The 16,289-nt window shown below is 44.5% G+C and overlaps 1 protein-coding gene across 3 annotated transcripts in view; it reads right to left on the reverse strand.

Moving 5' to 3' along the window:
* The window catches only part of HNRNPM (heterogeneous nuclear ribonucleoprotein M), a 31,523-nt gene that overhangs the window by 3,234 nt on the left and 12,000 nt on the right, over positions 1–16,289 (reverse strand). For 2 of the 3 annotated variants that reach the window (XM_010828263.1, XM_010828262.1), the window contains 7 exons: positions 14,877–14,926; positions 13,321–13,381; positions 11,019–11,120; positions 9,559–9,603; positions 9,021–9,098; positions 2,300–2,353; positions 1–334 (listed from right to left, as the gene is read on the reverse strand). In XM_010828263.1, the coding sequence (XP_010826565.1) occupies positions 1–334; positions 2,300–2,353; positions 9,021–9,098; positions 9,559–9,603; positions 11,019–11,120; positions 13,321–13,381; positions 14,877–14,926 (724 nt within the window). The remainder of the gene's footprint in view (positions 335–2,299; positions 2,354–9,020; positions 9,099–9,558; positions 9,604–11,018; positions 11,121–13,320; positions 13,382–14,876; positions 14,927–16,289) is intronic. The other variant, XM_010828264.1, reaches the window with a different exon arrangement.

Genomic DNA, 16,289 nt, shown 5'->3' on the forward strand with positions numbered 1-16,289 from the left:
CGGTCAATGGGTGCGGCCATTCGCTCGAGGCCAAAGCCCATGCCGGCACCCATGCGCTCCACGCCAGAGCCGATGCGCTCCATGGTCTGGCCCATGCGCTCGATGCTGGAGGCCATGTGGTCGAGGCCCAGGGGGCCCATGCGCTCGATGCCAGAGCCCATGCGCTCGACGGAGCCCATGCGGTCCATGACCAGGCCCATGCGCTCAATCTCGGAGCCCACACGATCCATGCCGTGGCCCAGGCCTGCGCCCATGCGTTCCATGCCGGCCCCCCCGATGCGGTCAATGCCAGGGCCCATCCTCTCAATTCCAGGGACACTGCCTCCGCTTCCACCTAAAACGGAGACACAGAACAGGTGTATATCAGGGGCTTGAGGACCTGTGTGCACATTGTGCCTGGAGGGCTCCCTGGGTGCAGAGGCCTGGGCAGTTTACAAGCTCAACCATGGTTCAGCAATAATTTATCATAGATAACCCTCAAAAGCTGGGTAGTGAGTACATCATTCTTCCTACTTCGGTGCCACAGTTAATTTCCACAGAAAAATTTAAAAGGGGGGAAAACCCACCCGAGGACTTTTATCAACAATGTCCTTCACATCACTTTGAGGGTGCTGATACTTGGGACAAGCTTTGTGAGCAACAGACATCAATTCCTGAGAACTCTGCAGTGCCCCCCCAAAAAGACATTTATAGGGGTGGGGGACAGAAGCCCCACACTCAGCTGGTCACCCAACCAGCTTACATGGAATATAAATAGTGACAATTAGGATTGCTCACAAGCTCTATCATCCCCCAACCTGTCCTCTACAATCCCCTGCTGGTAACCAGTTTGGCTGCATGTCCTTAGCACCTCCACAGCATACAGAAGTTATTACACAGCCATGTGATCAGGAAGAGACAAATAAAACCAAAATCAACACTAATACAGACCCTTATCTATGAATGAACACAGCCAGCCACTTCCAATGAACCTCACTCTGTCTGTCAGGGAAACCGTCACCTGACTGTGCCATGTGTAACTCTGCCAGCTTTGAAAGAAAAAGCCGATGGCACTGCAGAGAAGATTCTGGAAGTGGCCTGGGATCAGTCCCTCACTGCCATGGTTCCTGGTTCAGCTGGACACTGAACTACGGCAGGTCAGCAGGGCACAGGGACCCTGAGATACCTGCAGTTTTAGAGAGGAGGGTCTGCTCCATCACCAAGGCACCGCCCACCAAGTTTTTCCACATGCAAAGCCCAAGGGTTCCTCTCATTCAAGTTTCACCACCACCACCACCACCACCACCGGCCTCTGAAAAATGAGCAGCTGAGCACCCAGCCTGCCACTACTGAATCAAGTAGCCAAGGCCAGGATGCAAATCAAGAAGAGGAGATTCTTTGATTCTCTAACTGACCAAGCCCATGACCGTGCACAAGTCATGCCACTTCTTGGTGACTCTTTTCTTCTCTGAGTAACAACATACCAAGTGGCAAAATATAAACATAATTTTAAGTATATTAAACTTTCAGAGCCAAAATATCTCAGAAACTATAAAAATGTTAACAAGTCTAGAGAGGTTGGATAGCATACCCAAATGATTATCAAAAATGAGTGTGACACTTTAGATGCCAAGAGCAGCAGAGAACTAGGAAGAAACAGTACCCACATGGAATTCTAGAATCGGCCCACCACAGGGTAACTCCAGCAATTGGAGTTAGCAAGGACATGCCAAGATGCTCAGAGCCATAAGAAAAAAAAAAACAAAAACTTTTTTTCCCCCCTTTTCTCAAATAACTACATTTAGTTTTAGGTACCCGTCAAAAAAGGTGTACTAATGCAAGAATGTATTTCAAAATATTTATAGCATTCATCACTGGGCAGTGAGATTTCAGGTATTTACGTTCTTCATAATTTTCTGAATTTGAGTACATGTATACAGTCCATTTGTTATGATTAGGTGGTGTACACTTTTATAATCAGGTTAAGATATTTACTTTTAGCAATTTGCAATTTTACACTAGAAACAAGTAAGTCCCCAAATCACATGGACATTCTGACAATGGTAAAAGTGTACACGTTAACTCATTTCCTTTACAGACCAACCCTATGAGGTAGGTACCATGATAGCCCCATTTTACAGCATGAAAAACAGAGAAGTTCAGTAACTTGCCAAGTGTCACACAGCTAAGAGAAGGCAGAGCTGGTTCCCCACCCCAGGCAGTCTATTTTTGAGCCCATGCTTTCAGCACTACACTCTACTACCCCCAGTAACACAAGCCTATTCTAAACATCAAAACATCAAAACTAAGCGTTTCCTACCTCCTCCCTGCTTTGCAATGATCTCTCCTCTCTTCAGGGCATTACTTAGGATTTCTAAGGAAATCAGGAAGAAAAAAAAATTAGCCAAATTCCTCTGTGGAAATAGAAATTTATCACAGATTCCAGAGCAGGACTACTACTAATTAAAAAAGGAAAGGGGGAGGGGTTGAGAAACACACACACAGACAAGGTCATTTTACTGGGAAGCTGCAAGAGTCCTGACGACGGGTCAGATGGCAGGGCCCATGGAGCTCCAGGCCCAGGCCTGCTCGGGAGGGCCTCTGGAAAGAGGCACCCGTGAGCTGAACTCGGTAAGTCACAGCAGGAACAGGGGGCCAGCAGCCCAGTTTTCTAAAGCCGGTCCAGACCCTCAGGACTCGCAGACTGAAGAGCGCACTCACCCGCCCATTTCCAGTCAACCCCTCACAGGTACTCTTCAACAAACTGCTGTAGCTACACTGAGAGCCCAAACCATAAAAACCAGCAGTAACCTTGTGCAGTGCTGGAAGTTCGTCCCAGTCCACAAGCCAGGCCAGGCAAGGCGGTAGCCAACTGAGCCCACCAGCCCTGCGTGGAGGGAGCTACATGTGATGGTGACCAAGTGAAGGACGCCACCGCAGGCGAACAAACCCCAATATGCTCAGCTGTCCAAAACAGCAATACTGCTGCTTGCTTGCTGGCGGTTCAGAAAAACCTATTTTAAGCTAGTGTTAGCGTTTCAGTTTCTTCTGGGTCTTTCATTATGTAAGAGAGACCTGTCCCCACCCTCTCACTGGTCTTGAAGAGTACTAAACAACATGGACAACAGCCATACAACACATCTCATATTGTGACGAGGAGACTGAACCCTCGCCCTGCAGCTGTTTTAAGTGTTACAATTACCTGCTAAAGGAAGGGGGCGGGAAGGTACACCAAGAAGCAGACCTCCCACCTGCAAGCAAGACCAGGGCTTACTCTTGCATGACGCCTGGGAGCCTGCTCTGTATGCCCAGGCCTGTGGTTTAGTTCCTATAATATCACATGGATCAAACCATTCCCTGCAAAAGACTTCGCAGTCGGCCCACTGCTGATTTGAAGAGAAAGACCAAATTATTTTCACAAAGGGCATTCACAGGCCTCTCTGCTCTGACTCTCAATTTTAATCTGTTCTTCCCATCCAAGGTAGACCAACACCTCCAAGCCTCTGCAACTGACTCTGTCAGCCCTCTCTATGGGCATGGACCCTTCTACCATGCTGAAACCCAGCCCTCCAGCGTGCCCTGCAGTTACTGCATCATCTTCCTGCACCCCCACTACTTCTACCAGTCAACTAGAGTGGTGCTTTTATAAATCCTAACACAGAGAAAACAAGAGCCTTTGTGTGGTGCTCACATGGTTGCCAAGAGCCCAGGAGCCAGCATCTCCACGGCTCCCTCAATTAGGTCACTTCTCCGAGTTGACCTGTGGCGCTGCCCTGAGCCACTCTTAGCATTACTCCTAGGTGACAGCACACTCTTCAAGGTCAAGGATCCATCTACGTCCCTGCAGTACAAAGTACAGCTGTCCGTACAGAGAGGTAGAGATCTACTGCCTTGACAGGAAGGGACACCGAATGGCACACCAAAATGACCTGTCGAATAAGCCACACAGGAATACAAGGCCAGAAACTGAATCTGAAAAACCACCCAGGCAACTCCTCTGAAAACCTGACTTCAAAATTTGCTTTGTTACAAAGACCGTTTTGCTAACTTGGGTCTGATCCTAAGAAGCAAGAGAACAAAAGCTCTTTACTGTTGCTATGGCCACTGTGGGAAGGCTCAGGACAAACAGGATGCGGTCTCAATCAGAGAGAAGGCCCAGAGGAGCAGGAGAGACCGAGGCCGGCAGTGGCCGTTCTGTATTCAGGTCGGGAGAGGACAAGTTTCCTGGCACCACACAAGAGGACCTCAGCAGGCCACCTCCTTCCTGGGCCACCACAGGACCTGGGGCAAAGCTGACAGCCTCGTCAGAGCTGAGAGGTACCCAGAGCAGCAAAGGATCAAGGCTCAAGAGCAGGAGAAAGTGCCTGAGGGAGCAAAGTCATGTGCCATTTTGTTCTCATCTACAAATTAGTATTTGCAGTCAAACGACAATAACTAATTTTTTTAATATCCCACCATTCCAAGACACAAAAACAAAGACAGTTATGGCAACAAGAAACTTGTAACTGACCTAATCCCTTACCCCCAAATTCTAAAGCTCAATCTAGAATAAAGCAACAGTCATAACAAGCAAGCCAGGAAAAAAATCTTGACTACCAGTCAATGTCGATACAAGAAAAGTCACTCAACTTTCCTAACCACGGTCAGGGGGGTAAATGAACCAAAGTTCAACCGGCTACTCTGAAAGAAACAGTTCTTAATAATTCCTGATTTTCATGACGTAAACACAGAAGACTGGGTTCCTGGAGATAAGCTGCAGAATGTTGAACCCTGTCTCACTGATGACAAATTTTCTAGGGCCTTCATAAATTCTAAGAATACAGCTCAGCTCACACAAACTAGACATAAAAAGCTTACAATTCTCACACCTAGCCCAAGGTGTCCCACAGAGACAGAGGCTGAGCACTCTGAGGCTAGGACCTAGCAGCCGCCTATCTGCTCAGGATGATGTGCCAGTGAAGATGGGGAAAGGGGGCATGTGTGTGGCGGGGGGGAGTTATCCACGTTCTAAATCTCCTGAGAGAAACAAACTCTAGAGCCCATGAATCGCCAATCTCCTTGTTCCACGCTAATTAACAGAGAAGAATTAGGCTGACAAATTCTTAGAAACATCTAAGCTCAAAACAGGGGAAACCAACTATGGAAAAGTAAAGAATATACTGCTCTGCAAACTAACCAAAACTACATTTAGATGGACCCAGTACTCAAAGTCTTCCAACATTAGGAAACTTCCCTGGTTCACCAAGAGCTCTTTCACATGCAAGAGCAAGCACACCCTCATTCAACTGGAACCCTACAGGCCACTGGACTAAGGAGACTCACACCCCCGCTGAGCCTTGACAATCTTCCCCATGACTAGAGAGCCACAACCTCACATAAATACAGCAGTCTTAACTCTGCAGCAAGAAAACACCTTATACCAATGTGAAAAAAGCAGCCATTTGAAAAGACTAAAACAATAATAGTGCTGCTGCTGCTATCAATAAAAAATTCAAGGACCAAAAGTTTGTATCAGGTCTAGAAAACATACAATTTTTTAAAAGCCTTCAGAAAAATAGCTGACTTGCCTAAGAACCTCCCAATATCAGGGTGAGCCTGCACCCCTGGAGGGTTGACCCTGCCCACATGGGGTCCATGGGGCCTTCTTACCCATTCCTCTGCCAAGGGGCTCTCCAAAGCTTCAAGACATTCCCATCTGCTTTCTGGCAAAGTCTCTCTCAAATCCTCCACCCCTGCCACGCTCCATCTCTGTGGAGAAAAACATTACCCTCGGCCTTTCCAGGAATGCCATTATGTTTTAGACATTAAACCCCAAAACTATAGATACACAACAACTACCAGCAAGTCAGCACGTTTAGTTTTCTACAGGAAACCAGTATTCATCCTCTATTCCTTAAAAAAGCAAGTCACCACAAATGAATCCCTGAAAATACCCTACCTTCAGTCCACTGAGATGTAACTTCCGCTTACATCACAATCACACAGAGAGTGCACTGAGCACCCACTCCCGCAGTAGCTGGCGTGGGAAGACTACAGGAGAGCCTGCCCAGGTTACACACAGCAGCAGCAGCAGCTACCCGCTCTGGGGCACCCCCTCATGCTTGCCCAGCCCAGGGCCTTTACATGTGCTATGATTTCATGGACTCCTCATAACCAGCCTGCACACCTGCATCACCCTCCACCACTACTGGCCCCAAAGTGAGGCTCAATGACTGAGAAACTGACCGATGTCATATGCTCCATAAAGAGGGAGGCAAAGGCTGGAACCTAAATCCAACACAGAAGTCCACGGTCCAGTCACCAGCACAAGAACAGAAAGACACCTGTGGACAGACAACACAACTGCTCTTCCAATAACTGGAGCAGTTTGATCTATATAATGGGGTTTGGGAACTTCATTCTTCTACACTGACTGCAGGAATACTTATTATTTTTTCACAACGTCTTCTAGAAACAAAGGTCTTAGCTCCTGTGCGGGAAAAGCCCTGCCACTGCTGTCACCTGTTTGAGAAACCCTTTCAGGATTCCTGTCATTCACTACTTCTTCCCTTGTACATTCCTCTAAAGCAAGACAGAGTGTGCATCACACTGTCTCCTTTCCATATTGAAAGGTCCTTGGAAAATCTGGTTTATTAATTTGCTCCTGAGAAACATGAGGTGTACAGGTGCTATATAATGGATGCTTTCTATTGCACAATTATCAAAAATGCAGCTGGAGCCCCTATACTTTCAATGAAGCAAATGAATGCATTACGTATTTATAAACATGGAAGCAGGCCAGCATTATGAATTAATAAGATACAGCAGATAACAGCAGTGGACTTCAGTCACAATTTGAATCCACCCCACTGAGCGTCACAGGTTGGTGGCTCGCTATCTGCTAGAAATACATCTAACTCAAGCAAGCCTGTGTATGGTAGGCAGAACAGAAATCCCAGAGTGGTAACGGATGGGAGCTCTGCCGTGCACCTTTAATCCTTATCATAAGCCCATGAAGAAGGCAACATCCCCCAACAAAGAAATCATATGCAGGCATTAACGTGTTGGCAAAGGCCTCAGAACTTATCTTCCCAAGCACAGGGAGCACTATACAAACTCCAAGGTACTCTCCCCAACACAAAAAGGAGAGCAAGAGTCAGAGAAAGAAGTTTCACTGTCAAATACTGCATCAAACCAATCACTGCTTGATATGTAATGACCTTCCCATAAAAAAATGTTTGTATGTATCCTAAGATTTGACCCTCACTGGCTGGTTGACTGGCCCTGAGAATCTGATCTCTAACAGTCTAATGTCAGCACCCGTGACCATAATGGGATGGCATCATGATCATCAACTAAACATTAAGAGTTAAATCTGACACATCTTTATTAACTTCTCCAGTGACTGAAACCTTCCTTGGACCCAGCGCCCAAGGGCTCTGAAGCCAATTCAACTCAAATCTCAAAACAGCTCCAATGCAGGAAACCTCCAACTCTCTGCTGCAGAGGATGGAGGAGGACGACTCCGAGTCTGGATCTGGGAACATCCAAGAACACAAGAGCAACAACACATCCTCCACTATGGCTCTTCAAGACACTCAGAACTTGGAACCTTGAATCACCAGGCTCACAAGCGTAACTGCTGAATTCCATTGGCCAGGTTTCCCAAGACTTAGTCCCCATGGCTCAGCATAGGCCCACCCTCATTTCCATCAACTTCTAAATCATATCACTCCACTCCTCAGAGCAACAACCCAAATCTCCTTTTTAATGGTTCATCTGCTCTGAGCAAATACTTCATCAAGCCAGACTTCTCCAATTCTTACTTTTTATTAAAAATCCCATGCACACATGAGCTAAAGACAAGCCTGAAAGTACACTGGAAACACAAACCTCTGTTCCTTCATTTCTTATTATTCTTCCTAAATCTTTTTATCATCATCTAGAACAAGGTACTCCATGAAGAAGAAGGGCAGCTTATTCAACAGGAATCTGTCTTTCCAGTTTGATAGTTACTATCTATCCTAGTAAGGTTCTTACTTGCTCTATACAGTCTTCACATGGTATGTTACACAGACCAGCAAAGAAACATTTAAACCGAAATCCTTACGTGTATAATAACTGAGTTACTTTGCTGTATAGCAGAAATTAACAAAACATTGTAAATCAACTATACTTCAATTTTAAAAGTTAAAAAAAAAAAACAAAAAAACAAAAAAACCCTCCAGCCCCAAATTCTTAATAACTTCTCATTCCACAAAAGTTAGTAAAACAGCAGCATTCCCACAGCTGTGGGTCACAGAGGATTTCAGAAAGACTCTCAAAAGCAGCAAGATCTTCATGGCCCTCTATAGCCCTATTTGGGGGAAGGACAGGGTGGGAGGGAGTGGTGTCTATGTTGGAGACAATTCTAAAAGGCAGGATCTCAGATTAAGAGCCAAGCTCTGGAGTCAGACAGCCTGGGTCCACATTCCATCATTACTAGCCATGTGACCTTAGGCAAGTCACTCTGGGCCTCAATTTCCAATGAAATGGGGATAACAGTACCTACACATCATATGGTTCTTACAAGAACTAAATGAAATAACAGTTTTATCATTATACTTGACATAACTATGTCTCAGTTATTAAGATGGGAGGCCTGTAAGATTTAAACAGTAGTACACCAAATTTCACATGATATAAATACAAAATTAAACAAATGCTGCATCCACTCCCAATCTGCAGACATCAGAGCAGATGATCAAGCCTCACCCAGTCCAGCACTCTAGGGGAGACAAGTGCTGGAGGCCACAGGAATGCTTTAAAGTTTTTAAAGTTTTATTGGACAATTACCGGGAAGATCTGAAACAGAAAACCTCAAGAGTTTAGTAACTAAGAGAATGAACACTTGCCTACCATTAAATCTAGCTTCTGGAATACAAACTATTTAAGGCAATTCAAAGTTATCAGATTCAGCACAAAAGTGGGAGGGTGAAATCACTTATTAAAAATCAGTCTGCTGCCTAAAGGTCACCTAGAGCCAACAGACAGGAAAGGGTAGGTAGGCACACAGAGCTTACCGTTTATTCTGCCCATGTTCATCCCAGATCCAAATCGACCCATGTTTTCCATACCACCACCAAAGGGTCCTTCCATGCCTGAAAGAGACATATTTACATTTTAGCAGCAGCCTAACAAGACTCAAAGTGAACAGGAATAGAAAATGTTTTCACAAGTTTCACCTAGGGCATGTGCTGCCAAAAACTTACCAAGTCTTAAGGGCTTTTGGAGAAAAAAGGCTAGAGCCCTTACTTAAAAATCACTATCTTCAAAAGGCTGATCTGATCCAATCCAGTCAATGAACAGACAAGCAAAGAGAGACCCAGAGAGATGGAGTGACTTGCCCAAGGTCACAGAGCTAGTCAGTGAGAAAGCCAGAACCAAAAGCCAAGTCGCCCAATAGAAGGATCAATGGGTAAAAGTAATCTCTAGACTTAAACTGTTTGGAAACCCAAGTGAAAATTTCATGCAGGGCTTAAGAGAAAAGCAAAAGGGAAGAAAAGAGGGGAAACCATACCTAAAAGTAGTTACATTCATACTTCATTTGAGTTGTCTTACCTCCCATTTTATTTATTCCAAATCCTATGCCTTCCATTCCCATTCCTTAAAAAGAAAAAGTCAATGCAAACTAAAATTATGTCAAAGCCGTAATGTTTGAACTTAAAAAGCACAAGAAATTCCAAACAGCAAAAAATATCCCTGACTCCAAATATAGTTTGTCAAGGGGGAAAAAAAAATGGGGTAGGGGCTCTTCCATTTCAACTGACAAACTAGTACATCCCAAGAAAGCAACTTATGCCTTTAACTAAATAATCATCCTGTGACTCAAAATTCGATAGTGTTCATACAGTTTCACTAAATGACCAAGTTAGACATGAAATGTTAAGTTTTAGGAAGAGAGTAGGGCACATTCACTTTTTAGAAGCTTACTTCAGGGAACAGAAGTACATTTTAAAATCTCCTTTAAAGGTAAAATTCTCTAAGAGCAGTTCCTAAAAACACTGAGGCTTCCCTCTCCTCAACCCCAGACTCTCCTCTGAGGTGTCAGGTCAGGGGATGTGGTGTTCAGATCAGTAAAGCCACCTGAAACCCTTTCTTCAGCCCCAGAGCTTAATCTGGGAGGGAGACAAAGGAAAAGCAGAACTGACGGTAGCAGGGTTGAGAGTATCCATCTTGCAATTCAAAGAACTGCAAGCAAGACATAAGTCTGAGGCCATAAAAACACAGTATGTTTAAATGATATGAATGCCTCATTGCACAAAAACACCAAAAAGTGAAGTTTAAAGTTCATTCTACATGTCAAAGCTTTAATCGTTAGCTATTGCTTTTCTTCTTAAACAGGCCTAGGAGAGCCTATGTAGTCATGCGACGAGGCCCTCCATGTCTTTCTACATCCGACAATGCCCCTGCCTCAAGAAGCCCTGTAAACACCAGGGGACAGCCCACAGGCATCTGGGTGATAGATGGTGGCAGTGAGGTGGTCCCAAGATCAGGAATTTCTGTCACTAACTGATAGTGTGACCTTGAGCAAGACCATCTCTCTGGCTTGCCTCCTCTTATCCAAAGGCTTAACTGAGTATCTCAGCTCAGAAGGACTTGTGAGGATAAAATGCAAAGCACGAAAGTATTCACTTGGTAAAAATGCAAAATACTGCCTTAATCAAAACGTTAGTTAGTCGCTCAGTCGTGTCTGACTTCTTGTGACCCTCTAGGCTCCTCTGTCCATGGAATTCTTTAGGCAAGAATACTGGAGTGGGCTGCCATTTCCTTCTCCAGGAATCTTCCCGACCCAGGGATTGAACCCATGCCTCCTGCACTGCAGGCAGATTCTTTACCGTCTCAGTCACCAGGGAAGCCCAATTAAAATGCATCAAAGATAAATAAGGAAGGAATTAATTTTGTCCCAATATGAGCCTCATTCCACTTGAACTACTCAATGTCCAATTATCCCAAAAATTATTAAGATAACTTTAACTTCCCCAGAAATCCCCAGTCAAGAGGCACACTGTACTTCTCACCTGCAGGTCCCAGGTTGCCCATTCCAATGCCTTTATTCAAATGGTTGGCATCAATAGGCTGCCCTCCTGGTCCTAACCCCATGCCAATACCACCAAGTCCATCTGAAAGGAAATGAGAAAGTCAGAGTATTGATTCTACTTCCTTAGGAAGCCCTGACCCTAAAAGTTAAAAAGACCCTTTGTTTACTGTGTAGTAGCTGTTACACTCGCCCCACCGCCCATCTGCACCACCAAATCCAGGGCCTAATCCATGATTCAACACTGATGCATTTGGGAGCTCTCTCTTTAAAGGCATAAGCTCTCCTAAAACAACAGGGACTAGAATGTGTGATCTATATAAAACGAGCACAACTAAAAATCAGTTCACATGAGAACTACAGAGAAGATCTGTGAACAACAACCCACACAGTGACAAGTTGTGAGCACCTACTTGTTTCCCTGAATAGTGAAATGAGAAATGTTTAATCAGAAAAGGCAACTGGAGACCTCACAAAGAAAGCAGCACAAATACGCCCAACCCTCATCTCTCAACCTGGTGACCCAAAGGACTTTTCTCCGGAAAAAACAATGTGATAAACCAGCCAATTAACACATTGGGCTTAGGCTATTCTGACTCTGCTGCAGGTGGTTTGAGTAATGAAGCTAGTGTATCCAAGGAACCCATCTAGTACCCAGAAAGCTTCCTGAGCCAAGGACTGCACCCTACCCACAGAATACAGGCCGATCTCAAAACAGCCAACGAGGCCTCAGAGTGTATGATACTTGCAATGCTCTGGGTGATTATGGCTTGGAGGCTAAGACCAGGTGAGATTTTTAAAAATAGGAACAAAGTTCACTTAAAAAAAAAAACAACATTGACAAAACAAAAAAACAACAGTTCTCCAATTTTTAATTTGATAAAAACCGTGTTCTGAAACCGCACATAAACAGCAGCAAGAGCTCACCAAGGTTACTTACTCCCCAAAGCACTGAAGTCAACCTGAGATTTTCTGGGGAAACCAAAAGCCACAGATAATGGGCTCCCTGGAGCCCAGGGTGCCAGTCTGGCTGCCAAGCAGCCCTCACCTCCTCCTCTAGGCACAAAATCAGCAAGAGCCAGCACCCTGTTCCTGGTAATTACCGTAAGAGACCACACAGATTATGACAAGGAAATGGGGTCCATCTCTAAATAATGCTAACTTTCAACAGATTACCCATCTTATATTCGTGAAACCATGGACTTCCCCTCAAACATCTGTCTCTACTATGCTTCTATAATCCTAAACTGCAAACAAGAATTAGTATGCTAGTCTAGGCTCCCATTCAATTCAACCTCTGACGGCTAAGCATTAGGCATGAGCCACTGCTCCAGACAGGAGGTGGCCCTGGCCGGCCCTCCAAACACCTCAACCCCACAGCCTCACGTGAGGAAAAGTCCTCTCTCACAGACACCAGCTGGTCTGGCCCTATCCCAAGCCTCAGTCTGCCTCCCACAGGCCAGCCCTGCCTGCACTGCTGACACACAGCCCCTCAGGCCACCACAAACCTCCCCTCCACTGCTCCCTGTGCTCAGGCTCCCTGCCCTTCTGTGGGCTCACCCAGGATGACTTCACTATTACTCGCTCTTCCCTGCCCCAGGATGGACTTTCACCTGGATGTCACAAATAACCCTATATAAAAATTCTGACTGTTATACTTCACACACCATAAACTTCACCCTTTCTCCAGGCCCTGGCAATCACAATCCACCTGTCTTATGAACTCGCTTATTCTAGACATTTCCAATAGACAGAATCAAATTCATCCATACTGTAGCATGTTACCAGTACTTTGTTTCTTTTTTACAGCTGACTAATAGTCCACTGTATAGATTTACCAGGTTTTATTTACCCATTCATCAGCTGAAACCATGCAGTCGTGAATATCTGTGTACAGGTTTCTGTGTGGGTACAAGGTTTCAGCTCTCTTGTAGTGTACACCTAAGAGTGGGACTGCTAGGCCATATTGTAATAACCAATCTCTTCTGAACCCAAGTGCAAGCTGGCTTTCATTTTTTTTTGCAGTTTGTTTCTTCCCAGCTACACCTTCTGTGTCCTGGGCTGCCTGCCTCACCGCAATGTAATCCTAACAACCCTTCCTATATTGTCTCTCTGCTTATTTTTCACCCCAAAAAAATTTATAAGGAAAACAATCTTTTTGAATGTTTTGCTCAAGAACAGTCTAGATAACTGCAGACTGACAGCCCAAGTTCAAATGTAATTGTAATTTTCTGGTTAGAATATGTTAAATTCAAAATCGTAGCTATAATAATTGAGACACTTACGGGGAAGTTGTTGTGGACGCTCAGGAGGGAAAAAATCTCCCTTTGGTAAGGCCCTCTCATCCTGAAAGAGAAAGTGAATAAATCTCAGTATTCCCTGCAGCACTGCCAGCATCAGCAAAAGCTGGAAACAATTCCTATCAACAGAGGACAGATCAGAGACATGATGATACACCCATGCCACGGAAGAACATGCCAAGTATAAATAAAAGAATATGGGGGAAAAAAAAGAATACGGGAGAGTTGCGATCTTTCATGTAAAGGGGGAAAGATAAAAAATAAACGTTCACGTCACTGTGGAGGAAGAATGGGACCTGGACACAAAGTAAGAGAAAGACTCTCACACTCAACTTTTCATGTGTTCTGACTTTTGAATCACATGAAAGTGAAAGTCGCTCAGTTGTGTCCAACTCTTGGTGACCCCATGGACTGTCCATGGAATTCTCTAGGCCAGAATACAAGTGGGCAGCCTTTCCCTTCTCTAGGGGGTCTTCCCAAGCCAGGGATGGAACCCAGGTCTCCCGCATTGCAGGTGGATTCTTTACCAGCTGAGCCACAAGGGAAGCCCAAAAACACTGGAGTGGGTAGCCTATCCCCTCTCCAGCAGATCTTCCCAACCCAGGAATTGAACCGGGGTCTCCTGCATTGCAGGTGGATTCTTTACCAACTGAGTTATCAGGTGAATCATGTGAAGCAATTATCTATTCAAAAAACTAAACTGAACGCTTAAAGGAACAAAACAAATCCTTAATAGTTTCTTCTGTTTTCTTCCTGACCTTCAGTCCTAACTAGATGACCCTCAGCACGTTCCAGTCATGCCTGTATTAATCATTAATACTGTTATCTTTGGCATCTTTGGCACAGCCACAGCTGGGGTAATGTTTATACTAAAATGCTCCAAAAGAACTTTAAAGGCTTTCTGAATCAGACTTCATTATGTTTACAACAGATAGGATGCTAACCAAACATACTTTTAATACTCTGAAAATTGAAACCTATGTATACAACCATTCTCTGAAACCAACCATTTGCTCAAGCAGGATACAGGATACTCAAGTGACTCCTGATCATGCAAAGGAAAAAATATCTGAAGAGCTGCATGAGCAAAAGTTATTGGTTATTTCTGTCATAAATTTGCTCAACATACTGCAGACTCTGACTCAGACTGATCCATAAATAGAGCAGAATGGCTATGTGCATGTACACTCTTAAATAATCCCATGTTTTTGCTAACCTTATTTGAGTATATTAAAGAGATCCTTGGAATTCCCTGGTGGTCCAATAGTTAAGAATCCACCTTTCAATGCAGGGGACACAGATTCAACCCCTGGTCCAGGAAGATTCCACATGCCACGGAGCAACTCAGCCCATGAACCACAACTACTGAAGCCCATGTGCCCTAGAGCCTGTGCTACACAATAAGAGAAGTCACTGCAATGAAAAGGCCTGTGGCCCACAACTAGAGAGTAGCCCTCACTCCCAGCAACTAGAGAAAGTCAGTGTGCGGCAACAAAGATCCAGCACAGCCAATAAATAAATAAAAGATCCTATTAACTTACCATTTTCACGTGCATTGGTCTGTCAAACAGCAGCTGGCCATTAAACATAGCTGATATTACAATTAAGGCTATTTCTTGCAATTCTAAAAACACGCATAGCACGAGAGAAATACCCAAGAGAAAAATACTCCAAGTGCTGCCACCAGTCCAAGTAGTGAATTTATGAGTAATTTTGATTCCTGCTTATACTTTCAAGTATTTGTTCCTACAGTAAACATAAAAGCAACAATAAACAAGGCTCAAGGGGGATAAAACGAAACCTCTGCTTACTCCTTAGGTGTGGATCTTCATTCAAAAAACCTTAAAAAAAAAAAAATCTTGTACTTCTCACTAAACCATTCTCCTCTTAAAAAGCACTCACATTAGGGACTCCCTCCATGGTCCAATGGTTCAACGTCATGCTTCCAATGCAAAGAAAGCAGATTTGATCCCTGCTTAGCGAACTAAGATTCCATGTGCTACATGAACGCCCCCTTCGCCCGCCACCTCCCCGCAAAAAAAAGAACAGCACTGACATCAGTTTTCCTAGTGCATCCAATAAGCCCGGTCTTCTAGCATGTTTTGAAGTACTGTGTTTTCTGGCTAATATACTCAGTGACAATCTTACCAGAGTTTAAGATCAGTGTTCCTGTGTGGTATCCTCTCTGTGGTCACTCTAGAGTGAGCAGCCTAGAGTCAGAGAGGTGCTTTTTCCAGAATGTCAATCCACTGGAGAAGACAGGCCCTGTAAGGATTTACCTCTCCCTTCAAATCAGACCCTCTAAAAAGAAAACCCTGGAGAAGACCACCCATTGACACGTGCCCATTTTCGAACCATCGCTTCTATCTACACAGTATTGGACTCCCGTAATAATATCCACAGTAATATATTCTCAATCCCAAAGAAAGGCAATGCCCAAGAATGCTCAAACTACTGCACAATTGCACTCATCTCACATGCTAGTAAAGTAATGCTCAAAATTCTCCAAGCCAGGCTTCAGCAATATGTGAACTGTGAACTTCCTGATGTTCAAGCTGGTTTTAGAAAAGGCAGAGGAACCAGAGATCAAATTGCCAACATCTGCTGGATCATGGAAAAAGCAAAAGAGTTCCAGAAAAAGATCTATTTCTGCTTTATTGACTATGCCAAAGCCTTTGACTGTGTGGATCACAATGAACTGTGGGAAATTCTCAAAGAGATGGGAATACCAGACCACCTGTCCTGCCTCTTGAGAAATCTGTATGCAGGTCAGGAAGCAACAGTTAGAACTGGACATGGAACAACAGACCAGTTCCAAATAGGAAAAGGAGTACGTCAAGGCTGTATATTGTCACCCTGCTTATTTAACTTATATGCAGAGTACATCATGAGAAACGCTGGACTGGAAGAAGCACAAGCTGGAATCAAGATTGCCGGGAGAAATATCAATAACT

Source organism: Bison bison, unplaced genomic scaffold (assembly GCF_000754665.1).
Source record: "Bison bison bison isolate TAMUID 2011002044 unplaced genomic scaffold, Bison_UMD1.0 scf7180017864492, whole genome shotgun sequence".
NCBI lineage: Eukaryota > Metazoa > Chordata > Mammalia > Artiodactyla > Bovidae > Bison > Bison bison.